This window comes from Strigops habroptila, chromosome 6 (genome assembly GCF_004027225.2).
Source record: "Strigops habroptila isolate Jane chromosome 6, bStrHab1.2.pri, whole genome shotgun sequence".
Classification (NCBI taxonomy): Eukaryota; Metazoa; Chordata; class Aves; order Psittaciformes; family Psittacidae; genus Strigops; species Strigops habroptila.
This window is the reverse complement of record NC_044282.2, coordinates 75,729,660-75,756,148: the sequence shown is the minus strand read 5'-3', so window position 1 is coordinate 75,756,148 and position 26,489 is coordinate 75,729,660. Positions and strand designations below refer to the sequence as shown.

Here is a 26,489-nt window from a genome sequence, read left to right as displayed (position 1 = left end):
GTCAACTTTCCACTTGTGCCTTTAGCTCTTGAGCAAGTACTTTTATGGTTTCTTCTAATATATAGGATTTATCTGCAGCTCCGTGAAGAGCTTTTAAATTTAATCCAGCGTTGAAGTAGTAATTTGTTGCTGGTGCTTTAGAACCGGCTTTTCTTTTAACTTCCCGGGCTGCGGGCTCTTTGTGCCGGCTCCTCTGTGACACACAATGCCCGGCGCCGGCTACCGCGGGTCCGGACCTCGCTGTGCTCCAGCACCGGGAATGAGAGAGAGGTGGCGAGTGCGGTGGGACCGGGATGGTAAGACGGGAATTGTCTGGGGGTCGGGGGGGCTGCACCCGCTGTGGTCCCTGTTGCATCCTCATGCGGGCAGGGTCGGAGCGTTTCCCGTGCGCGCTCGGGGCTGTCGGCGTGCGGAATGCACCGGGGCGCCGGCAGCTTCCCGGCGGGGTCTGACGGGTTTCCCAGCCCGCTCGGATCCTCATTGCTAAAATCCATTTAAAATTCTTCTTACATCGGTAGTGAGATATTTGTGGTTCTTCTTCTCGTGTTGGACGCAGGGAATGGGCTTATTCCATATTTATTCCAGAGAGGGGAAAAAAAATACGTAATAATGAAAAAGAATCTTTTACCAACTGTTTATTTTAATTGAAATATACACAATTATTATAATCAATTTTAAAGCAAGAATTTCACCATTCTGCCTTACAAATGCACGTCTTCATTATGCAAAATAAGATTTTTGATCCCAGGTGATTAATTAATACTTTCTTATTAAAAATAGTATTTTTGATCCCAGATTAATGGTGAATGTTTTATTCCAGATACAAAAACCATCTTGGAGATCTATTTGGACATGGCACAAGCCTATGAAATGACACACACCAAATATGAAATAGCCTCCCATAAATAACGGTACCAAAGGCAGGATATCAACACCAGCAGCAGTTCTGCCTCCCGCCTTTCGAAACTGAGCTGGAATTACCAGAGACTTTCTGGGAGCTGTGGCTCAGGCAAGAGGTGTTGGTGTGTTTACAGGAGTTAGATCTGTGCTTTATGTTTCAGTCTGCGGCAGGATGGGTCCCTGCTGTACTCTGTGTGTCTAAATCTGCTCCCGAGGCACAAGGTGCATCAGTCTCTTGCTTCTGCCACGGTGCTGCTAAAACCCTGCCCGTGCAGCTCCGTGCTCCCGGATCTCACTGGGTCCTTCTGCCTTTTTCCTGCCAAGCACCTTTGATCATTAATTACAGCCCAAATGAACCTTTGCAAATGGAGGAACCGCAGCCCAGAAACATTTCTGAGCCGCGGCGCAGGTACAGCAGCATGTGGAGGTTTGCAGGGATGATTTAGTGAACGCGAGAACATGTTTTGTGCTCCATTGTTTAGACTCAAGAAGGCATAAAATCTTTAACATCTATTTATCATGTAGCTATTTTAATGTAAACATTTGTCTATTTGGATGAAGTGTTTTCATTATTAAGCTAATTTCCACATGTTTCAGATAGACTGATGAGTTGGAAGCAGAGCACTTGCTGATGAGAAACGAAATTCGGCCTCGGCTCAGCCTGCTGTCAGATACATCTTCATTAGTTTTTGTCATTCACTGATGGCAAATGCTCTATAAATGAGATGACGATCAGGTCCGCCTTGATAACTTGCCTTATCTCATTAGTTTTCACATCAAAGTTAATCAGCAATGTGAATTGTAATTGCTGGAAGAGACAATGCAATAGATCACTCGGCCTTTTTTTTTTCTCTATGGCATCTTGAAACATCAGCAGGCTGGTGTGAGTAGATAGGCTCAGAAAGAAAATGATGTGGCAAGCATAATAAGCAAGCTGCTCAGAATTAATGAGCTTACCCAATAAGAAAAGAATAACCAATCAATGCGAGTTGGGCAAATATAATTTAGGAATAATTGCTTGATTGGTTGTCTATAGCAGACTGATTTGACCACACACAAGGATTAAGAATTAAGATGTCAAGGCAAAAAAATAATTTGGCAACTGAGGGCATGTAATTTTTTGTTTCCTTCCCTTTATGACTGAAAGCGATGGCTGTTTGATATGTTATTCCCCAAGAATGAAAACATTAGACACACACACGCTGGTGGGCGGGCTGGGGTTTTGTCTCCTTTATGCTGCTTTTATAATACGAGCTCTTTCAAACCTCGCCGGGGATGTTTCAGGACGGGACATTAAAAATGAATAGAGGAAAAATAAAAATAGGAATAAAGCCCCCAAAATGCCTCCATTTGGGAGCGCTGCACGGGCTGGTGCTGTGCGTGGGGCTGGTTTGGGGTGCAGCACCGTGCTGGGGTTGGGGCATCCCTCACCCAAAGCCGAGCCCTGGTTCTCACCACACACATGCTTTCAATAGGATTCCACCCCCCCCAGCCACTGGCCAATTAGTAAAGAACCCTCATATTCTTCTATCTAAACTATGGGGAAGGTTCAGCCAGAAGGTAAATTTGCTTTGATCTACATTACACCTAATTGAGTCACCAGCAACGTCTCTATCCCAACATCAAGAAATGTGAAAATGTTAGATTATTTCACTGGGGATTAAACCTAATTTTGGCGTGTTCTGCATTAACCTATTAGGCCGCCTCATCTGCATTGCTAATGCGGCTCAGGCAGCTGTCACTGCTAAAGAAAAACATGATCATGCAATCCTTGAATGAATGATTCCAGCTCTGATTAGTGTTAGTGAAGTTAGCTGAGCCCCGGTGATAAGGCAGGAAAATTCCCAGGTTGCCAATAGCTGTGGAAATTACCAGGCTGCGGCCACTCGCGCTCGGGCTCCCTCGCAGGCAACATTATTTAGGGCCATGTCTCGGCTGCGCGCATCCACGTGCTGGCAGCTTCGGAGGGGCTGGTGCCAGGCTGCGGATTAACATGCTAATGGGAAGCAACCTGGGCGCAGCCGGTGTGGGACGCGGCAGGTTTTCCCTGCCCGGTGCAGCAGCTTTCGGGTTGAGATGCCATTTCCAGCCGGAGGTGCCGGACGGGCTCCATAGGACCATGGCACTCCACAGGGCTGTGCCTCTGCCAGCCCCGCTCTTTGTTCACTGGGCAGCGGGCACCAGCTCCAGCCCTTCCTTAGTGCTTCCCATCCGTCACACACAGTAAAACAAAACCCCGAAAGCAACAATGACACATCCCCTTGAGATGGGAGAAATTTAGGGGCGAGTTAGGCTCCAAGCAATAGAGCCAGGAGCCAATTTAATCCGATTAGTGCCTGCCAACAATGGATGCTCCGGACCCATTGTGGACAAAAGCTTTCCCTTTATTTGTTTCTATTAGCCCAGAGTCCGTGCTATTGGGAAGTGGAATTTTGCCCCATCGGATCGCTCGGACGATCAACAAAACACAAGTGTGGAGCACGGGGTAATGGTCAATATTTATCCTTGGGCCCTACTTGACTGTGGAGGGGACTTGTTGAGTGCAGAGTTTGCGGCTCCGGAGTGTGCTCCTGGTTCTCCCCATCGGGTGTGCTCATGGCAGCTCCTCGCAGTGTGGTGATGTCTGAGGAGGCAGCAGCATGACAGAGGCAGTTAAATGGGAGAAGACTCGCCATTGTCAACCAGACTGCAGTGCTTGATAGAAAATGTGAAGGGGTTTAAACTGGTGCCTGCACATTTACATCGTCTGCAGATTCTGTGGGTAGGCACTCTCGGGGGTTGAGGCAGAGCTTTGCTCCTGTCGAATTCGATAGCAAGAAGCTCATTTTCAATACTTCTGAATGCTTTCTCCCCCCTCCCAGAGCAAAGCCCCTAGTAGCATTGATACCATTCACTTTAGCAGCATGAATGGGTGTTGCTGGTGGCTCCCAGCCCTATGTCTGTGCCTGTGGCATCCCTTTCACAAGGGAACGCTGTGCCTGGGCACGGTGGGTAGGGCTGCAGGGAGCTTCTCTGCACCAAGGGATTTCCTTCTGATCTGGGTGAAGACACCCTGGCATCAGGCTTTGTGCTGACCCTAGGGACCCTGCAGAAAGCACTACCCTGATCACAGGGCTACATGTGAAGCATCATCAGAGTTGGGCAGTGAAGGGTTCATGCCAGCCAAAGACACCCGGGGTGGGTGGTGGGTTCCCAGAGCCTGGAAATGGAGACCATAGTCTGCAGAGGGTGACCCATCCCCTTGCTTCAGCAGCGAGATACCTCCAGGCCATTGGGCTGGTGAGAGCTTCATCATCCTCATGTGGGTCCATTGAACCCCACTGCCTCTTCACTCCCCAGACCTTGAACAGCGATGTGACAGCCCCACACTTCTGCTGGGTGCTGGTTGGGATTCCTCCCAGCACAACCCTGATGGGATCTTCTGATTTCATCCTCCCCAGCCTGACCCACACGTTATGCACATCCCTACATGTGCAATAACAACCATCCTGCCCCATGAAATGCAACAGTGGCTGAGGAATTAAAGGAAAACAGTGCTCTGTACTATGGTGTTTCGCTTGTGATGCTCACACAGTGTCGCTGGAACAGAGTTTTATAGGATTTAAAAGACAAAACAAGGATTAGATTGTTGTGTTAGATACAGTTAAAGCGTTATAAACCCTCATTGTTCTGGCAGTCACCAGCCAGGAATCTGTCAGGTGCCTTACTTTGTAGTTGTCCCTTTTGCAATCTATGACTGCTTTCTCCCGAAGTCTGTCCTGTCCTGGCAGGTGCCTGGTGGTACACAGCCCCTGCAGTTCGGGGTCCCCTCGGGGTGCCCCCCAAGGGCCAGCAGTGCTGGCATTGAACACAGCCCCAGAGCTCCGGGCTGGCCGGAGCAATGCTGACTGCAGAGTGAGTGCCACAGGGTGGCACATTGGGGTGTTCAGGGCAACCAAGGGGGTGAGGAGGAGAGGGATGGGGCATCAGGAGCCCTTCCCATGGGCTGGGACTGCCCTCAGGCTGCTGGCACTGTTGACCTCCAGTGCAGACCCTTGAGCTCTGGGGTTTAGAATCCCAGCCTGGTTTGCATTGAAGGGACCTTAAAGCTCATCCAGCTCCAACCCCTGCCACGGGCAGGGACACCTTCCACTAGAGCAGGTTGCTCCAAGCCCCTGTGTCCAACCTGGCCTTGAACACTGCCAGGGATGGGGCAGCCACAGCTTCTCTGGGAAAAGTCTGTGCCAGCGCCTCAGCACCCTCACAGGGAAGAGCTTCTGCCTCAGAGCTCATCTCAATCTCCCCTCTGGCAGGTTAAAGCCATTCTATGTAGCATACAGCTATAATAGATCTCTACAGAACAGAACTGATCCTCTGGGAACACCTGTGCCACCTGGCAAAGGTGCTAAACTGCCATTTAGGGAAGTTGTTTTAACATCACAGGCTCCTTCCGTAGCTGCAGAGTAGAATTTCATCTTTCTGGCCCACAGCCTTTGAAGCAATTGTTGATTATTCTGCAGGTGGAGAGGAAATGTGCCTGCAGGGGATGGGGGTGGTTAGGTAAGCACCCTCTCTGTCTCTCCATCATCTCTCCATCATCTCTCCATCATCTCTCCATCATCTCTCCAGCTCTCTTCATGGATGCTGCCCTGTGAGTGACAGCCCTGCGTGAGGGAGAGAATCAGGGTGAATCATTCCCCACAGCTACCCTAGAAAAAAGCTCCAGAGCTCAGTACCCTGATCCTAAAATGGCTTTCCCCCCCCAATCTGTTACAGGGATTGGCTCCAGGTGTCAACTGAGCAAACATGGGAAAGCTGCTGTCACTGCAGAGTGCATGTCCACGTGCAGAATGTTCTGGAACAGGTATTTCAGTTTAAATTCATGTCCCGTCTTATTCCGGAATGCTTTCCCTGTGTGGAGGAGCACTTAGCTGGGGTCTCTGTTCACTGCCGCACTGGTGATAAGATGGATTGGCTGATCTAATAGGTCTTTTCAATCTCTGATTTTGAAAGCTAAGATTGGGAAATGAATTTCAGAAAGGTCAAACTGGAGCAAGGCTACCCCGCTGCTGCGTGGCGGCGCCGGGGCTGTTACATCTGCCTATTGAAGGCAAGGTGAGTTATTCAGCATCCTGCAGAAGAGAGGAAAGGCATAAACAAACCCGGCTGAGGGGCGCAGCTGTGCCTGGATCCGCTGACCCACCCGCAAGCTCGTGTTAATGGAAGCGCCGGAGCGGTGAGAGCTGTGGAGTGGGAGGCGCTGACCCTGCACTGCCGTGGCTCCCGGCCTCGCACCCGCATCCCAGCGTGTGTCCAGGGCTCCGGGAGCTGCTCCCACCCTGCCCTGCCGGGGTGCTGGGACAAGGCGGGTCCCAAGGGATGAGCAAATCCCAGCGGTGTCACATAAACATCCAGCCTGAGGCAAGGGATGGCGCTGGGTTCCCTCGGGTCGCAGGGGGCTTGGGGGTCACTGGGGTACTGGAAGGTGGTTGTGGTTCTCAGTGCGAAAAGAAAATGTGAAAGGAAAGGAAGGGGTTGAAAACAAAGGCTTCACATAGATATTCCCCTTCTTTTTGTTTGTTTTTTTCCAGTGTGCAGCCAAACAGTAAAATTTAAATCATAGAGTCATAGAGTCATAACTGGTCAGGGCTGGAAAGGATCTGAAGATCAAAAATGAATTGCTTTGTGTTTTTAAACCCCAGGGAATTGTGGGGAAAGCAAACGGGCTGTTTGGGGGGAATCATTTCTTAATCGAAAAGAAAATAGGTTTTTTTAGTTGTTTGCTTTTGCTTGGTTGGTTGGTTTTGGGGGGTTGTTGCCTCTCCCCCCAGTATATTCAGTGAACTGCTGAGCTGCTCTCTTTCCGTCCAATCCTCCAACATGATGCTGCAGGTTTTGGAAGCAGGGAGAAACGAATTGCTTTGGATAATGCTGGTTAAGGCCTCGTCCCTTCGGAGCTGTGCTCTGTAGGTGCTATGATGTGCCATGTGATGTGATGTGTGGGGTGAAGGCCAGTGTGCCTGGGTGCCAGTCCCTGGATGCCAACATGCAGCTCCCACATCCTCCCGTGGGGAGTAGGGTGTGGAAAAAGGCACCTGGGAAGCGGATGGAGCAGCGAGGGGCTGCTGCAGGGGCTGGAGCAGGGAATCCAGAAGCAGCCACGCGCCTTCCCCTGTTTGTTAAGCACAAAATACACTGAGCTGGATCTCCTCGGAGCAACCCCGAGGAATTCTGCTGATTGCCCTGGAGATAGGAGCCTGTCCTGAATACTGAGCATCCTTAATTAACACACTCACCTCAGGTTTGATTCACCCTCGAGCCGGTATGAGCCAATCTCGCTTTGAAGTTCACTCTTTACAAATAGTGATCCCTTGTATATGTGGGGTTGTACCCATGTATGTGGGTTCATACGTTTCACATCCATTACTGAAGCTCTCCACTTCTTGCTTGTGCATTTCCCTGTTGCTTCCTGCAATCAGTTACACAAAAACACAGCAATACGTGGGCAAAATAAATATCTCCAGCTGAGGATTATGTTAACAGGTTCAGCCATAAATGACAATTATTAGTCAATATATACAAATGACTTAATTCTTTTAACACATCAGGCAACACTGGAGATAAAGTATAACTTGGGAAATAGGTTGCATATTTCATCCTGAGCGGGAGCCACGAGGAGAGGCGTCAGAGCAAGCAAACACATCTGGCTCATTACCGTCATTATCTTTTCCCAGTAAAGAATCTCAAGCAGATTTGAACGGACACCAGAGCATCCCTATAAATCAGGTTTAGCTCCCCACAGCAAGTGCTGGGGAAGCTGCCAGGCAGCAGTTAACCTGCCCTTCCCAGCCTTTCCCTCACTGCTGGTGCCAGAAATATCGAGTGATGCGTGTGTAAGAAGTTTCCATAGTCCCAAATACATCCTGCTTCCCAAACCTGATACTGGAACTAGGCATGGATTAATCTAGCATCCACTGGAAAAACAGGAACTTAGGTCTCAGTAGAAAAATAAATATTTTACTGACTGAGGATGAATGTTGCTTAAATGGAGGAATCTGACCGGTGGGGAAAAATGAGGGCACGTGAGTGCCTTATGGAATACCTGGTATAACACAGGTGCCTTATGGAATATATGGTGTAACGCAGGGGGTTGATTGACATGGGGAGTGTGCTGTTGGCCAAGGAAGGCTCCTCTTGGCGCAGGTGGCAGGGGGTGCACGTGGCCCAGGCAGCCTCTGGGTTGGTTTTCTGCTGTTAACATGTACCCACATAGCTGCAGCTTCCAGAAGGGCTTTTCTAGGGATGTGTATGGTCCCTCCACAGGGAGAAGGCAGCGAAGAGCCACCGGCTCTGGGAGCATCTCCCCATCCCACAGGGACTCGCTGTGCAGCAGCTTTGGGCGCTGAGGGAGGAAAGGGATGGATGCTATTGGCATGTAATGCAGCAAGGGTGTTCATCTGGAAAATTATTAACAGGGCTTTTTATTATCCATGTTCCAAATAAAAGTCTTCCTCATCAGAGGAGCATCCAGCCAAGCTGTCAATTCTCCAGGTCTACACAATGCCAAAGGAAGATGTTTATTTTGGTTGCAAGTGATAAAATAGGAATTCAGCTCCTTGCCATGGGCTAGGACAGCGTCTCGCTGAGTTTGTCTCAAACCAGACCTGGCACTAAAACTGGACAAAACCCAGAGATGTTTGATCCCGTGCCATGTTTCCAAGGCAAACAGCACTGTCCCTGTGGGACTGCCTGTCAGGAGCCAGATCTTGCTGGAGTGATGCATCCATGGGAGCTCGGAGCTGCTGGACCAAAGGGAGTGACTGGGCAGAGGGAAGGTGCTGATGGCTGAATCCTGGAGATGCTCATGAACCCCACCACAGCACTGCTAACACAGGCGCAATCCTGCCTGTGGGTAAGGGTCTGGGCACCCATCAGCACCCTCCCTTCTTCCCAGCGTCTCCTGTACCCGCAGCCTGCTCACAAGGCATCACTGAGCTCTGCCTGTCAGGGAAACCACCGAGTTTCTGCTGGCAGGATTATTGTTTGCATATAAAAAGAGCGTCATGGTTGTTCCTTTAAGCTCTGAGCTCTGAATTACCCAATATTCAAGCAAAACCAAGCTCAGGGCTCAGTGAGAGGATGCTGGGGGTGGAGGCAGGACATGCTTCCCGGGGATGCTGACTCTTCCCCAGCGCCCAAGCGGGATTCGTTCCTCCCCTGCTGCAGAGACGGAGCCGGCACTGCTGCACATCAGGATTCTTCCATGGATGGGTTTCTTAAAGCTCTCACATGATACAGGAGCTGGGCAGAGTTCTTGGGATTTGTTCCTATAACTGCCAGGGGAGTTTTGCCCATGTCCTTGTTTTCTTCCCCTATTAAAGCACACCCTCACCTGAGAGAGGATCGAGGCATTCGATACTTTAGAGTGACAAAGGCGTTTAGGGCTTCGTATTCCTCTGATTTATTTCTATCTTTTATGTGTTGTGGACTTTTTCAGTTCAGCCACTCCTTAAGCATGGAGTTTCTGTAATAATTTAATTTTATTGTTATTATTTATTCAATAATTTCACACGAAGTCAGCAAATTTGCATGAGAAAATGTAGTGATTCCTGGTGCAGGGTGGCCGAGGGCGTGGAGGGAGCAGGCAGAGCTCTTCCCACAGGGACTGTTTCCCTGCCTGTGGGCATGAAGGGGACCCCTGCTCCATCGCTGCCATGGTGGTGTCCCTGCTCTCACCAGGACCACACTGCCTGTCCCACATGGAGAGTAACAGGTGAGATGCCACACATGGTGTAACCCCATCTGTCGGTGGGGACAAGCACAGTGCAGGGCACAAGGTCCCTGTGCTGGCACGTAGCTCACCTCGCTTCTTGGGTCCAGCCCGTGCTGAGGAGCCCGGCTCCATCGCAGTCCCGCATCCCTCCCTCCCAACGTCATCCCCACCGTGCCGAGGGGAGGGAGAGGAAAGGCCGTGAAGGCAAATAACCCACATTCCTAAGAAACAAATGGATAGGCGAGCTGTGGGATCTGCTGGTGAAGCCGAGGTGCTGCTTTCCCCTGCTGCTGCAGAGCAGATGTTACTGTATTGTCCCATGGGAGTTCGGAGCTGGAGCCTGCGGATGCTGCAGGTCCCTGCTCACCCCACACATGGGAGACACCATTAACTGCCTTCTAGTAGATGGTGTCCAGGTCAGATCCCAGGAGAGCCCCGGGTTTGGTGAGTTGGGTGCCTTCCACTGGCCGAGCATCCTGGTGCTGGCGTGCAGCCACGGGTCCTTAACTCCAGTGGATCCCGGGAACACCAAGGGGAATAGCGCTAAACCCCATTTAAATAGGGAGCGGGGGGGAGGGAGAGGGGAACATTTATTAACATCTAATCCTGTTAAGATTTTCTACACCATATGTCTGAGCAACAGAACATGTGAAATGTGTGCTAATTACTGCTGCCTGTGTCATGTGTGTATATTTTATATGCAGTCCCTGACCTTTTTGTTAATAACTTCACATTATATTCATTGACCTGAAACAAATTGAATTCAGTGGCACTCACTCAAGAATTGAATTGCATGGTCTTCTTAATTGGGCTCTTATTTAAATGTGGAAAAGTAACAGTTTACCACCTGTAATTATTTTTTTTTTCCCCTTTTCCTTAAGAAATTCCTGCGGGGAGCGTGTGCCACACGTGTGGGGTCGTGTCCAGGGGGGAATTACCACAGGAAGCCCGAGCCTGGTGTGTGCTGTGGAGTGGAAAACCCTCACCAAAAGTTCTGTGTCTCCAAAGCAAAGCCCCTTGTGAAAGCCCCCGAATAACCTCTGCTGCTGGGGGGACAGGGCAGCACCGGGACGAGCTGCCCCAGCTCCCAGCGGGCATCCCGGGATGCAGGAAGCCAAATTCCTGCTTTGCTGCTCTTCTTCCAAGGCCGAGTTAATTGCCAGAGCCGCAAGGTGGAGACTTACTCTTTACTTACTATATTTAACTTAAAAATGCAAATGTTATTAGTGTCCCGATCACCGATAAGAGTGCCTTTGTGCCATGCTTTAACCTCTATTAGGGTGGATTAGGAGAACATATCCACATTGGCATTTTCTAAGTGTCACTGTGACAGCACTTGCTGCACAAATGCCTGGCTGTCACACTGAGGTTTATCACCAGGTTTTTTCCTGCGAATGCAGACTAATAAGCCCAGAAATTACAATTGCCTCCCTGCCGAATCTGTGATAGGCGGAAATAATGATATCAGTGCCCTGCTAATCTCCCTGCTCCGCGCCTGGCACCATCCTATTGAGTCACCTGTCATACGCCGCTTTGATGAGGCGAATTCAATCTCTCAGCTATAATGACAATGGAGCCATTTTAATGTTTGGAAATGATTATGTGAAGGTTTCTCTTTGCTCTGTCTTGGCAAGCAAACCAGGTCAGTGCTCAGGCTGTGTCTCCTGCCGCTGCTCGCGCCTGCGGAGGAGCCGGCCTGTATTAAGTGAATGTGCCAAGTTATTAGAAAGGAGACGCTGGAGGCGGCTGCGCGGGGGGAGGCTCTTTTTATTTCCTTTTCCACAGCAAAGCGTGAGCCTGAGAAGATGCTTCACACACGTGAGCATCTCGCACACCGACGTGGTCCCCTGCAGCGGCGTGCCGGGGGGCGTGCGCTCCACATGCGGCATGCACGCTGCATGGACGCTACGTGCACACAGCTGCAGGCGCCTCACAGCAACCCTTGGTGCCACAAGCACCCGTGTCCCGTGTCCAATGTGCTACCCTGGGTGCTCTGTACCCTGTTCCGAGGCTGCAGCTCCAGGATGGGTGCAAGGGCAGATGCAGGCACATCCCCATCCCCAGCAGTGTGGTGCCATGCGCATGGCCCAGAGGACGATGAGCAGCACTGCGGCAGGGCTGGGGCAAGGAGAGCAGGGTGCTGGCTGAGGGCACCGCAGGAGCAGGCCAGGAATGGGCCATCCCCTGGTGTTGTCTTCTGCAGAAATATAAGCGCTGAGCAACTTCCCCTTCCTCAGGCTGTGATTTGTTGTGAACTGCAAAGATGTGTTTGAATGCAAGTCTCGGATGTGAATCTCTGTGTTTGCCTGACAGGCTGCAGGGAGCTCAAACTCTGTCTGACTTCAAAAACCAAACACCAAACCTGTGAGCAGACATGGATTGTCCCTCTGGTCTGCTCCTGTGTTGGGTTAATAAACAGGTGAGGTTGGTGATGTGCCGCCAGAGGCTGGCTGGGCAGTGATGGACAGTCCCATAGGTGTCTGATTCCTTCCTGAGTGTTGATTTCAGTCAATATTGAGGGAGAGAAACTGATTTTCTGAAATTGAATTTCTGAAACTGAGGGTGCTGAGGCACTGGCACAGACTTTTCCCAGAGAAGCTGTGGCTGCCCCATCCCTGGCAGTGTTCAAGGCCAGGTTGGACACAGGGGCTTGGAGCAACCTGCTCTAGTGGAAGGTGTCCCTGCCCGTGGCAGGGGTTGGAGCTGGATGAGCTTTGAAGTCCCTTCAACCCAAACCAGTCTGGGATTCTGTGATTCTATGAATTACTTCCCTTCTCCGGTGTCTGTGTTTCCCAGCCTCTAAATAGCAGCTGAAACCCTGTATTTTTATTTGAATATAAAATGAAAATAACTACATTCCTTGAAGCTGCCGGAGGTGCCAGCTCCATGGAGGAATGCATCTCCAGAGTGAATGAGATACGACTGGTGAGGCGCAGGGTCTGCTAGAGCCCACTGCTGCAATTCCTGGGTTGGGTAGGATCTGGTGCCTCCCCATGGCGCTGGGGCTGCCTCCCAAACAATCCCTTCCCATCATCTCTCTGGCAAGGTCATAGGGAATGTGGGTATCGTGGACATGGCCCAGTCCTGCAGGGATGTGTGTGTCCTGGCTGGAAGTGGGGCTTCTCCCATGGTCTCCATCACTGCCACCCCACGTGAGGCTCCCCCAGCTCTCAGCATCGAGGTGCAGTACCCCCGGCACAGGGCAAGGGGATGCTGCACCCACTGCTCTTGGTCACCTTCCTGCTGGTTTCACAGCCGGGTCATTAGGATTTGTTAATATGACATTAATTTTCTGAAATCTTGAGCAAGCCTTTGAGAAGGGAGGAATAAAGAAGTAGGATTTCAGATGTCAAGCTTTTATTAACGCAAGTGTTCAAGGCCACCTCGGGGTGGATATTACAGGCTGCTTTCACTCTGCTCTTCACTTCATGAAAAGCAATTGTTTAGCTGTATAGAGAGGATGGAGCAGAATCAAATTGACCTGCGTGATACCGAAAGTAGCACTGAGCCCATTTAACCAAGGGCCCTTTGAAAGGAATCTTTTTTTATTAAAGATGAGTGCTGAAATTATTGCAAGGAAATGATTATCTGTCTAATAATTTTAAATGCACGAGTGACTTCCACATGTGGAATTAAGGCAGTCCAAGGCAGCGGATTTGGAGACTGGAGTAACAGATGCAGGCAGCACGGTGACACAACTGCTCAGGGTGCTCCACCAGGATGTATTTAGGGATGCTCCTGGTAGGAGCATGAACTCGTGTGGTCACTGTGGTGGGGCTGGATGTTTGGATGGGGTGGATACTTGGATGGAGTGGACATTTGGGTGGGATGGACACTGGGATGGAATGGATGCTGAGTGGGATGGACAATTTGATGGGATGCTGCTTTGGTGGGTTGGATACTTGGTTGGGATGGACACTTGGCTGGGATGGACACTTGGGTGGAGTGGATGCTTGAGTGGGATGGACACTTGGATAGAATGGATGCTTGAGTGGGATTGATGATTGGATGGGATATGCTTTGGTGGGTTGGATACTCGCATGGGATGGACGCTTGGATAGGACGGACACTTGGATGTCAGTGTTTGGGGTTCGGGTGTCCCCTGGTTACATTCCTTTAAGCCCGGGGGATCCTGTCTGGGGGTGTCTTCACCCCACACGTCCCGGCAGCCTCGGGTGCCACCCCCAGCGCTCCCCCCCATCTCCCCTAATTAAGCCGACAATCTAATTAGCGCGGCGGCCGCGCGGGGCCCCGTGGGGCGCAGCAGAGCCCGCGCGGGGCGCGGCGCGGGCAGCGCAATTACCGCGGCAGGAACACATCCCTGTAATTAGCCGGGCGAGGCCGCGCACAGGCAGCGGGAATTAGTCACAGCGCCGCAAATTAGCCGGTGCATACATTAGGTGCCGGGAGCGCCCCGGGGGCCGCCTGCTCGCCGCGCTGTGTGTGCAGCCCGGGCTCTCAATGCGGCATTCATCCCGCGCTGATTGTGTGCCAGCGAAGAGGAGTTTTAACTGAATTACACATTTTCTTCCCCAGTTCTTTTGTGGGCAGAACCGGGATCCCTCGCTTGCTTCTCTCCTTCCCCCCCCCCCTCCAATTTGAGGGCCCAGAAGCAAAGCCACTTCCCTCCCCCTCCAGCTAATAATTCATTTTCAGCTTTTCAGGGTGCTTCAAGACCTCGCTTTGTTTGCTTTAATTAGGAGCAGTAGTTAAGGAACTATTGCAAAATCCCTCCCCAGTTCTGAACTATTTTAGCTGCGGTTTCTTTACTGGGGAAGAAAAGGGGAGGGCAGAGCAGGAAATTGGACTGTAGCAGCACATAACATTTGCATCAAAATAATACAGCCGGCAACAGAAAATCACAATCACATCACTCAGAAGGAAGGAACAGAATACAAATTAAAGGAATAATGTAAATTTTTTGCCATTAAGCTTCAATGACCATTTGAAATGGTGCAAGGCACAAAGGTTTTGATGAGCATCATCCAGTTTGATTATTCATACTTGTGCTTCTGCTTGAATTAAAGTAGGAGTGCTAGAGTCTGTTAGAGCAAAATATTTGAATTGGTGCTGAACTCTCACCTTTACTTGCATCCATTTACTTTTCAAATGAATACCAGATAAGTTAGTGCATTTTCTAATCTGCCTGTTTGCCACTGAGTGCTGTCATTACATACCAATTTCTTCCCCAAGTGCTTCCTAAGGAACATTAAACCCTCAGGATCAGGGTCTGTCCGTCGCGGCGGCGGTGCCGTGTGAGCCGCGCTCGGGCAGGATCCGGGCCCTCCTTCGGGGGGACACACGCATCCCGGCCCAGCGTGGCCCCCGCCGCCCCCATTACCCCACTCGTGAGCTGTGGGGATCACCCGTTCATGACTGCTCATCGGGTGCTGTGTGAGCACCCGGCACAGCCAACACCTGCCTGGGCCTGGGTGTGCTGCAGGGACTGAGTTAAAGAGTGAGATTTTGGGTTAGCTTAGTTTAGGTTGAGTTGGTTTATTTTGTATTTTATTTTATTTTATTTTATTTTATTTTATTTTATCTTATTTTAATATATTATGCTATGTTATATTACATTATATATTATATTTATTATATTATACTTATTATATTATATTTATTTTACTATATTTATTTTATTATAAATTATATTATATTATTAATTACATTATATCATATTGCATTACATTGCATCATACCATATTATTATGTTACATTACATTATGTTAGGTTAGTTCTGTTCGTTCTCTTATATTAATATTATGTTATATTACCAATTATATATTGGATATGTATAATTTATATTGTTTTAACCTGCCAGAGGGGAGATTGAGATGAGTTCTGAGGCAGAAGCTCTTCCCTGTGAGGGTGCTGAGGCGCTGGCACAGACTTTTCCCAGAGAAGCTGTGGCTGCCCCATCCCTGGCAGTGTTCAAGGCCAGGTTGGACACAGGAGCTTGGAGCCACACATCTGTAACCTCTGGAATACATTGTTGGTTTGTTGTGTTTTGTTTTTGTTTTTTCCTTAAGGGAGAACTCTCAAGTTACTGTAAAATATGTTTCTTGTACAAAAAGCTCAATTTTGACATCCTACTGTCCCTTCTCAGTTCATGGTAACAAACATCTGGCCAGCTTTCCCTCATTTAGGTGCGGGGAAAGTGAAGAACAGAACAGGAAAATCCCAGACTGGTTCGTTTTAGAAGGGGCCCTAAAGCTCCTCCAGCTCCAACCCCCTGCCACGGGCAGGGACACCTTCCACTAGAGCAGGTTGCTCCAAGCCCCTGTGTCCAACCTGGCCTTGAACACTGCCAGGGATGGGGCAGCCACAGCTTCTCTGGGAAAAGTCTGTGCCAGCGCCTCAGCACCCTCACAGGGAAGAGCTTCTGCCTCAGAGCTCATCTCAATCTCCCCTCTGGCAGGTTAAAGCCATTCCCCTTGTCCTATCCCTCCACCCCTTGTCCAAAGCCCCTCTCCAGGTCTCTTGCTGCCCCTTTAGGTGCTGGAAGACATTTATAAGGCATGGTTAAAGCACAGCCCGTGGGGGTCTTGTCTTGCTGCCGTGGAGCCCATGTCTCCTCCCCAGGCTCCCCCATGCTCAGGTTTGCAAACACCCTTGCTGGCCATGCAGGGTGTTCTGTCCGGGTTTATGTTGGCGCTTCATAAAATTGCTTTTATTAAAATGAAAGGAGAAAAAAATAAATGTAACTACACATCAAACCAACCAAACCTCCAGTTCTGCAGTTCTAAAGCAACCCAAGAGAAGCTAACGAAGGGCAGGTTATTTAAATGATAAAGGAGGGGGAATGAATGCCCACCATTGTCTGTGCGGCTCTTCCCAAGGTGATTTGGGTTAAAACTTGCTCTCGAGGTTAATTTTGAGCTGCTTTTCTTTTAAAAATGTTTTCCCGTGTTGACACAGCGGGTTTGATTTCTGTCATATCCATAATAATTCCCAGATTTCTGTAGCTTACAAGGCTATCCACATGGATGGATGGCTCTGAGGTGGATGGATAGGGTCTGCCCCGGTGTGGGCTGTACACTGCCTTCTGCCCCGCACTGGTGGGTCCTGCTCCATGAGAGCCTTCCTTCCTTCCCTCATTAATTAGGGATGATTAACACCCAGCTCTGGGGTGCAATTAAAAACTAATGAACTAAACAGGCTACATGGAACAGTGCAGCCCCCCTCATTCCTTCCACTTTCCCCCTGTCTGGTTTTGTGTTGCCTTTCCAGCACCCCCAGGGATGGATTCTGGGGATCACCAGCACCCAGCCTGCAGGAGCTCAGACCTGCTGCCCTCTATGCTTCCTGAATGGGGCAGTGGGTCCCCCCCATACATGTATGGGGTCATCACAGAACCCCAGCCTGGTTTGTGTTGGAAGGAACCTTAAAGCTCATCCAGCTCCAACCCCCTGCCACGGGCAGGGACACCTTCCACTAGAGCAGGTTGCTCCAAGCCCCTGTGTCCAACCTGGCCTTGAACACTGCCAGGGATGGGGCAGCCACAGCTTCCCTGGGAAAAGTCTGTGCCAGCGCCTCAGCACCCTCACAGGGAAGAGCTTCTGCCTCAGAGCTCATCTCAATCTCCCCTCTGGCAGCTCAGACCGGCTTATTCTACACGGAGAAGAATAACCCCAATGGCGCAGGGAGCTGCCCCTTGCTCCAGGGCAGGCAATAGAGCTGCCAGGGCAGAAGAGGACGAGCTGCCCATCCGGAGCAGTGTTAGTGCCCGCAGCTGGGAGGTGATCTCCAGCCCAGGTAATTTCTGTGTCTCTTACCTTGGTTATCTTGAGGGAAAGGGTTAGGACGGGGTTTAACAGCAAGCCTGACGCTGCTTCCGAAGGGAAGAGAAGGGAGGGAGCTGAGTGATGCTGTCACCAAGAGCAGCACGGGGCTGATGTGTGGTGGTGTGTGCTGGGAAGCTGAGCGCTGTGGCAGGGCTGGATGTCGGGTTTTGTTCTGGGGACGTTTGCTGTAACACGTTGTGACGGGTCTGAAATTGGTCCTGCGGAGGCCAACAATGGGGGGAGCAGAAAATCCGCATCCCCAGGCGCCAGCGGTGACCTGCGGCTCTGCCATGGGAGATAGGAATGCCAAGCTGTCATTCCTCCCGGCTGGAATGACATTACTTCAGCTCGTGGAGCCGGCTGCCAGCGGTTGGGGTCTCCATCTTTGGGGAATTCAGACCTAGTTTAATTCTGGGTCTCCAGCTGAGTTTCCTAGCAGAGGAGGTGAAGGCTGTCGCCCAGTCCATGGTCCTCCCAACAGCATCCCAACTGGATGCCGTTCTGCAAAGCCATGTTTTGCAATTATTGGGATGCAAATCCATGCGGATGCTGAAAAGCAATTATTGCACGTTTTGTGTGCCTTGGTTTTCCATGGTTTACTTTGTGCTGCTGGAGTTGGCTTATGCGATAAATGGACGAGGTTCAAAAGTATGACTCCTCTGAACTTTTTAACCTTACACGAAAGGGAGGAATTCTAAGAGTGATGGATAAAATTCAATTAACTGAGATGACAGAAAATAATCTACTAAGCAAATACATCAGGCAATTGGAAGCTTTCATACCTTTCAAAAAGGAAATAACCTATTTCTTTCCTTGTTATCTAATGACACAGGAGTTTATTTCTCTGGAAGCAGTTACAAATCTACCTAATGGGGCCTAAACGCTGTTGCCAGGCAATTAGAGGTTTATTGTGTGCCTAATTCTTTCATTTCCGTCACTGGGGATTGTCATTACAAAGCACAGGGCTCGCGAGGTGCCCCTGGGCAGAGAGCCCATGTCTGCACACAGACACATGCGTGTGCACCTGTGTGTGCGCGACCACATGTGTGTGCACATGTGGAGTCATAGAATCACAGAACCCCAGCCTGGTTTGGGTTGAAGGGAGCTTAAAGCTCCTCCAGCTCCAACCCCCTGCCACGGGCAGGGACACCTTCCACTAGAGCAGGTTGCTCCAAGCCCCTGTGTCCAACCTGGCCTTGAACACTGCCAGGGATGGGGCAGCCACAGCTTCTCTGGGAAAAGTCTGTGCCAGCGCCTCAGCACCCTCACAGGGAAGAGCTTCTGCCTCAGAGCTCATCTCAATCTCCCCTCTGGCAGGTTAAAGCCATTCCCCTTGGCCTGTCCCTCCAGGCCCTTGTCCAAAGCCCCTCTCCAGGTTTCCTGGAGCCCCTTTAGGCACTGGAGCTGCTCTAAGGTCTCCCCTTCAGGAGCCTTCTCTTCTCCAGGCTGCCCCAGCCCAGCTCTCTCAGCCTGGCTCCATAGCCCGTACTGGTCCCCTCTGTGCAGAAGGTGCCTGGGCACCGCGGGGCTGCAGCTTCCCAGGGCAAGGCACCGGCTGGGACTTTACATCCAGGAATTATTTGGACTTCTCTCACTGGCCAAACCAGGGACTTCATGGAGGGAGCTCACACCGGGCTCTGCACAGGCCCCTGTGATGGGCACTGCTGGCTCCCGAGCAGCAGGGCCAGGCTGTGGCAGGCTCTTGCAGTCCCCAGCGTCCTCAAAGGGGACAAGTCCCTGTCCTGCAGTGGGGAGGTGCACCGTGACCCACAGCACGCAGCCTGTGAGTGCTAGGGCTTGGTGAACCCAGCCGGCAGGCTGCGGTGGTGATGATGATGGTGATGGCAGTAGCCCTCTCTCCATCCCCTCGAGGTCCAGGTACCACTGTCCTCCCCAGGCCACGGCCAGTGGCTGCAGGTGGCTGTTCCCCACAGCCCAACGTGGAGCTACCAGCTGGGGGCACGCTGAGACAGTGGGAGAGACACTGTGTGGTTCCATCACTGCTGTGGGTGCCCCTGTGAGCATCCTCCTGCTCACCAAGCCTGAGCATCCTCCTGTGAGTAACCTCCTGTGAGCATCCTCCCGCTCAGGTTCTAGGCCGCACACTGCTGGGCTGTTTCCTTGTCTTTAATTACACCACTGCTCAGCTCCCTTGCAACTTGCTCTGGCAGTAATTAGGGGTTGCTAATTAGCAATACCAACAGGGTACAGGTTTTGGCCTTTCAAGGGACTGCTGCTGCAGCTGCAGCTGCAAACTGGCTGTTTCCCAATTAAACTCTTCCAGCCCAAGGACCTAAAGGCAGAGCTGTGGGAAGATGAGTTTTCCTGGTGGGCAGCAGTGCCATCGCAGGCCGGTGAAGGAGCAAATGCCATTAGTGCAACGAGCAGAGGTACCGCAGCTTTGTAGAGTTGAGCTTGGCCCTGTCCCAGAGTGGAGCCCCTCACCAAGGTGTCAGGCCACCATTCCTGGCCCCACCATGCATTCCAGGTGGGAGGGAGGCGGTGGGCACATGGCTGGGGGTCTCCAGCTCAGCTGCGCATCAGCCAGTGCTAAAGGCAAAGTGATTTGGTTGGAAGTGTCCCTGCCTGTGGCAGGGAGTTGGAACTGGGTGAGCTTTAAGGTCCCTTCAGCCCAAACTGTTCTGTGATGATTTGATGATGATGATTCTATCCCAGCCAGCCTGGTCAGGCTGGATTGGTCTGAGCTGCAGGACCATGGTGCTGTGTTTGGTATGAGGCAGGGGAAGAAACCAGCAGGGCTTTTGCTGGGGGCTCCAGCGGACAGAGCTCGGTGGGGGGTGAGCACTGGAAGGTGCTGCTGGTGCTGTGCAGTGGAGGCAGGATGGTTTGTGGCCATTGTGGGTGTAGAAGCTCAGCCATGAGGAATGTCTGGCTCTGCTCCTTCATGCAGTGTGTGCATCCGTGGCTGAGCATCTCCGGAGGCAGCGCTTGCATCCCCCTGCTCCTGCTGCTGCCCTGGGTGCTGTGGGGTCCCTCCTGCACCCACGAGCACCCGGAGCACACACCATGGTTTAAACCCAGCTGGCAACTAAGAACCACACAGGGGAGCTGCTAGAGACGTGCAGCTGCCAATGGAGAGCCAAGCTCTGCAAAACAAGCCAGAAAAGGGGGAAACTCAAAAAGTCCTTCCACATGCAGCCGGCTGAGCGCCTGTGTCAGTGCTGAGGCTGTTCTTGCAGGTGGCAACATGCAGTCCAGATGTGTTCCTTGCATGGTGGTGCTAACCCTGGGTGCACCCAGGCTGGATCCGTCCCCTGTGGATCCCATATGTCCCAGGAGCCAGTAGCAGGGCTCAGCACAGGAAGGCACAGCCAGAGCCCCCAGCACCGCAAGGAGAGCGTGATGGGTGATAAGGGACTTGTTATCGCTTGGAGTGAGCTGCATTGCATGGAGAAAACATGTCAGGGCTGAAATAACAGCACCTATCAGCTGTGGTTCACTGTCCTAGGACCATTCTGTGAGGGGAGAGCCCTGTGGGAGGAATTAGTGTAGCTCCATGGAGGTATTGAAGGCCAGGCTGCCACGACTAGTTGGGAAGGGCTCACTAATGAGACAACACTGCAGCAGCGTAGGGAGAGCGATGCTGGGAGCACGTGAGAGGGGAATGAGCTGTTCCTGAGAGGCTTTGGGGACTTTTCACCTCCCTGCTGGAGCCACCACTGACAGCCAAGTGCTTCCTCACCTGGCCGCATCCAGGATTTGGGAGCCAAGGCTTAGGATGTGTTTAAAAATAACAGTATCTCTGAACACTTGGGTGTTGGGGTTTATTTGCTGCTGGTTTGTGTCGACTTTAGCATCATTGCGCATGTGGCTGCCCCATCCCTGGCAGTGTTCAAGGCCAGGTTGGACACAGGGGCTTGGAGCAACCTGCTCTAGTGGAAGGTGTCCCTGCCCGTGGCAGGGGTTGAAGCTGGCGGAGCTTTAAGATCCCTTCCAACACAAACCAGTCTGGGGTTCTGGGATCCTGTGCTGTCAGTTTTCTCAGGAAGCCTGGCTCCAGCTGCTGGGGATTTGGGGAAAGGCAACAACATCCCAACAAACCTCATCCCTGGAGGTGTGTGTGAGCCCCTCTGGGCAGGAGGAGCAGGGAAGGGTAGGGACAACCCAGGTTTCAAAGCCACGTGAGGTCCATCCATGGCTCAGGAACACCACGTGTGAACTCATGTTTAACCCTCCTCCCTGCTTCTGCACATGTATTTCTATCTCTTCTTTACGGGCTGCTGTGTGTACAGGGGCAGTTAAAACACATGGAGCTGACCCTCAAACCTTTCCCAGGGCAGGGAGGGTTTGCTGAGTTCCGGGCCCATGTTATTGGCAATAATGATTGAAAATAACCCTCTAAGTCAGCCTCAGGGTCAGGCCTTCTGTGTAAATCTTTATGTAGGCGCCAGGGACGTCTCCTTTCCAATGCCACGGGCTGGAGCAGCTCCTTTCGGAAGTCAGTGCGTCGGGACTGTTAAATCTCTGGATTATGAGGCTGCCGCCCGTGCACACGGAGCCTGCTCAGGCTAAACCTCCCTGAAACTGCCATTAGAAAGGGACTATCAATGTCCAGTGAGTTCGGAACGAGGCTGCTCACAGCACAGCTTTGCCCTGGTACAATGCTCCGGGCATCCCTCATTGCTCCGGAGCATCCTCAGCTGGGTCTGACCCATGCTGGGTCCGTATCCAGGAATGTCAGTAACCAAAGTCCAGTGTCATTGGGCTTTAATGTGCTTTAATGAAATAGGTGACACAAATCCAGCATTGCTGTTGCTGTACGAGGCTGCTGGTGAAAGCGCACCGGGGTTTCATGGAGCCGTTAATTTCCCTGTTGGAATGCTGCTGCAGTGACTTATTCTGTGTCTGATACATTCGTTATCCCGGGTTTGTAAGCTGAATATGTTACTACGCAAACTCTTTTTACAGCCTGTGCAGCTTTTGATTATGAATGAGTGCAGGGATCCACGCAGGAGTATTATTTATATAAAATATATAAGCAGGAAGCATCTCCATAAATCACAAAGTGCCGTTATCCTGTGGTCCATGACAGCCAGAGCTTTGGTTTTAAACAGAAAACCAGAATACATTAAGCCCTCGGGCAGTCGAAAGGGACCTTTCAAACCTGTACAATTGGTCTATTTATTCCATTCATTTAGCAGCATTTAATGTCTGGAGTCTGGTTTACACAAATAAATCTGAAGATGAAGATTTAAGTAGGAATTTATTGGGGGAAGCTCCTGTATCTGCCCGGAGCCATGTTATGGTTTATGACCTAAGGAATGGGGTATTTAGTCCTGGAGGGAAAGTGTTCAGAAAGCTCTTTTACATAAGGCTCTGCGGGTGAGGAGTGGGATGCCATGGGAAAAGCGGGATGGTCTGGGAGGAGCACGATGCCATGGGAAGAGTGGGATGCCACAGGAGGAGTGGGATGCTATGGGATGCCATGGGAGGAAGATCGGGGTGCTGTGGGGTGCCACAGGATGCCACAGGAGAGTGGGATGCCACAGGAGGAGTGGGATGCCACAGGAGAACGGGATGCTGTGGGATGCCATGGGAGGAGTGGGATGCTGTGGGATGCCATGGGAGGAGTGGGATGCTGCAGGAGCATCTCTGCCCCGCGGTGGCACCTCACTGGATCGTTCTGCAGACCTGTGCCTGTGCTGCATTCATCAATGGCTGTGCCCAACGTTTGCTTAACCGTTTAATTGGGCAAATTTACCTTTGGAAGGCAAATCCGATGCCGGGTTTGGATCCTGGTGCTCTGCCACCTTTGCGGAGGTTACCAGTGCTTTTAACCACTGCCGAAAGTGCACGGTGTTAATTAGCATATTTAGGATTAAGTAGATTTCCCATGCAGTAATCATTCTCTAATTCAGTAAGAACTATCTCTGGTGACTAGTGGACATTAATGACAGTTGCAAGAGCTCAGATATTACATAATCACTAATTACATTCTGCACAATTAGCGGAGGCTCCTCGCTGTGAATCGCTAATGGCTGATTTGTGTCAGCAGGCTGCTCTGCTGCAAGGGAATAGACACAGCCTGCGTCGCTTTCCCAATGGAATTAGCATAGGGAAGGGGTTATTAATGAAGCCAGGAGGAGCGCTGATGGATGGGGTGAGCCCAGTAATGGCGTGGCCCTGCCCTGGCAGACACCTGCCCTTCATCACCAACCGCGCCAGTGCTGCTGCCGCTGGAGGCTGGGGATAACACTGGCACCTCCTGACCCCCTGTGGGTTGTTTCATTGGGCTGCGAGGTCAGGGGTGCAGAGCTGGCTCCTGCACCCAAACCTTTGGTCGCTGGTTCATGGTTGTGCTCTTGGGCTGCGGCAAAACCAGAGAAAGACCCAAGGATGGGAAAGCGCTGGGTCGTTTATTTTGGTTGGGGTTTTCACCACTACCCAGCCTCTGGGCCATAGAAATTATAGAATCATAGAATAGTCAGGGTTGGAAAGGACCTAAAGATCATCTAGTTCCAACCCCCAGAAATGCTGCATTTCCCTGCACTGCTGCACTCAGCAGTTACGTACTTTGAACCATTCTCTAAAACCATGGAAAAAGAACAACCTGAATTCTGCATCTACCCCTGTCTTGCATGGCAGAGCTGGTGACACGGAGCGAGGCCCTGCCTTAGCCTCAGAGCGTGGCAGAGGTGTGGGCACACACGCGGTGGCAGACGGGCTCCGCTGCTTCACAGCAATAACCCTTTGCTCAATTGATTTTGAGTGGGTTTGGATCAGGCCCGCGGCTCCTTGCAGGCGGAGTGCAGCCTCCCACCTTCCTGTGCGATTAGAATGAGGAATGGGGGTATTAAGCCACTGGAATTGCTTTGGACAAATCCCAAACCAGAGCCCAGCACCGGGCCCCTCTACCTTTAGGGATTTTAAATTAAGATTGCATGTGGTTTTAAAAGGCATTGTCAGAGCAAAAGCAATTTAACAAAAGGCAATGTATCTGAGGACGACTCTTCTGTCTGCCAAGTGCTCTTCTCCCGAGTGCATTGTAGGGACGGCAGATTACATCTCTGGAATATTTTTGTCTGTTGCTTGATTCATTTTCATAATAATAACTCGCATCCTTCTCCAGCCTTTCATGTTGAAGGGCTGCAAACTACTACACAAACAGACCCGCGCCCGACGTGCAGCCACTCCGAGGGGATGGCGGCGCCGGGGAGCGGGTACAGGGGTGTGGAGCATGGGGTGACAGGGGGTGCTGGGGAGCCCCTGCCTGCAGCTCACCCCCCTCACGCCACCAGCAGCTACCCCTGGGCACGCTGCTGTTGGAAGAACACGGAGCCTGCGGGTCCCTGTCCTGCCCACATTTAGGGGGACACACAAAGGGGGATGAGGCACCAGCAGGCTCCGTGCTCGCTGCTGGGGCAGTGCTGGGGAGTGCAAAAAACCCCAATATATAGAGCACAAATAGCCCTTATTTTATTTTCCATGGTGCGTATCATCCATTCTGGATAGGTGGAGTAAGGGGGGTTTGCAGTGGTGTTGAATGGAGCAATGTGTGCTGAAGCTTCCCCTGTCAGCCAAAACATAGGGCGGAGCCTCCGCTTTTCATCACAACACCCAAAATGCTTTTTCTCTGGCAGCAAAAGCCAGGTAGCTGCTTACTGAGATCCATGCAGATCTGGAGAGGGGCTTTGGACAAGGGCCTGTAGGGACAGGCCAAGGGGAATGGCTTTAACGTGCCAGAGGGGAGATTGAGATGAGCTCTGAGGCAGAAGCTCTTCCCTGTGAGGGTGCTGAGGCGCTGGCACAGACTTTTCCCAGAGAAGCTGTGGCTGCCCCATCCCTGGCAGTGTTCAAGGCCAGGTTGGACACAGGGGCTTGGAGCAACCTGCTCTAGTGGAAGGTGTCCCTGCCCGTGGCAGGGGGTTGGAGCTGGGTGAGCTTTAAGGTCCCTCCAACCCAAACCAGGCTGGGGTTCTGTGACCCTTTGCCTGTCATTGCTCACGTGCCTCAGGTACCAAATCACTAACCGATGTCCCAGCAGCAGCGCTTGAGCCCTGCAGCCCTTTGTGATGCTGCTGCCTCCACCCCAGCAAACGACCTCTCTGCTCAGTTGCCCAGCACTGGTAGGATTTTGAAAGGGCTCGTGACACTCGTTATTTCTCAACAGAGCATTCATAGCTGCGTCTAAAAGGTTGTCCTTTAATTGCCTGGTCTAGAAGCTCCATTTTCCTCTCCCCGGGGCTGGTGGCCGGGCTGATGTTCATTAGGGCCACCCCAGTGAGCAGCAGAGCAGGACGAGGCCGCAGGCTTCCTGCTGAGTGTGCCTGGGAGGAGCAATCCAATGGTGCGGATGCAGTGTTGGGTTTAGCTGCGGATTCTCCAGACCCCCACCTTCAGTGTGACCAGTTTCCAACCCCGTGCCGTGACCCGGCTTGTGGCGCCTGAGCTCTGCCTGCGACCAAGGAGCGGGGCTGGGGGGCTGGAGATCAAACCCATCCCCGTCTGCAGGGCAGCATTTCCCTAAGTGCTGCTTGGGAAGGCAGGTGCTATTCCTTACATTAGCGCCAGCACATGGAAATCTTAATGACTGGCCTTGTTGTCTCAAAGACGGTGTTTTTCCTGCTGAGAAACTGCATTAGATTGGCGGAACAGAGCTCATTTCCATTCACTCAGCAGTCTCTCTAGAAATGACATGCAGTGCTTGAAACTGTTTATTTCCAAATTCAGGCCTCCTCCGCATCAGTCATCAGCTTCAATTACCAGTTTTCCGGAGCGGAGCCATCAGGCAGTCTGACACGAAGGTCCAACCTAATTCCCACCTTCTCCAAAGTCAAGAGCATAATGTGCAGATGAAAAGGTGGAAAATAGCCTGGACTTCATTAGCATGCAGAGCCCGGCTGTTCATTTGCTTGCTGCGAATGGAAGTTCTGACACTCGGCGCCTTCTGCAATATGAGTAAAGTCCTCTTCAGAGTATATGATGTCCTTACCAGCCAGGAAAGGTCATCAAAAAGGCAGGCGCTGACCTTGCTCCCTGCTCTTCATGACTAGTTTATTGATTCCAGGAACACCTCATTACATGCCGGATCA

The 26,489-nt window shown here is 51.5% G+C and overlaps 1 protein-coding gene across 5 annotated transcripts in view; it reads left to right on the top strand.

Moving 5' to 3' along the window:
* The window catches only part of LOC115609249, a 94,635-nt gene that overhangs the window by 56,537 nt on the left and 11,609 nt on the right, over positions 1-26,489 (top strand). For 2 of the 5 annotated variants that reach the window (XM_030489177.1, XM_030489178.1), the window contains exon 3: positions 5,656-5,743. The exons of the other annotated variants lie outside the window; for them this stretch is intronic. In XM_030489177.1, the coding sequence (XP_030345037.1) occupies positions 5,656-5,743 (88 nt within the window). The remainder of the gene's footprint in view (positions 1-5,655; positions 5,744-26,489) is intronic. 5 annotated transcript variants of the gene reach the window in all.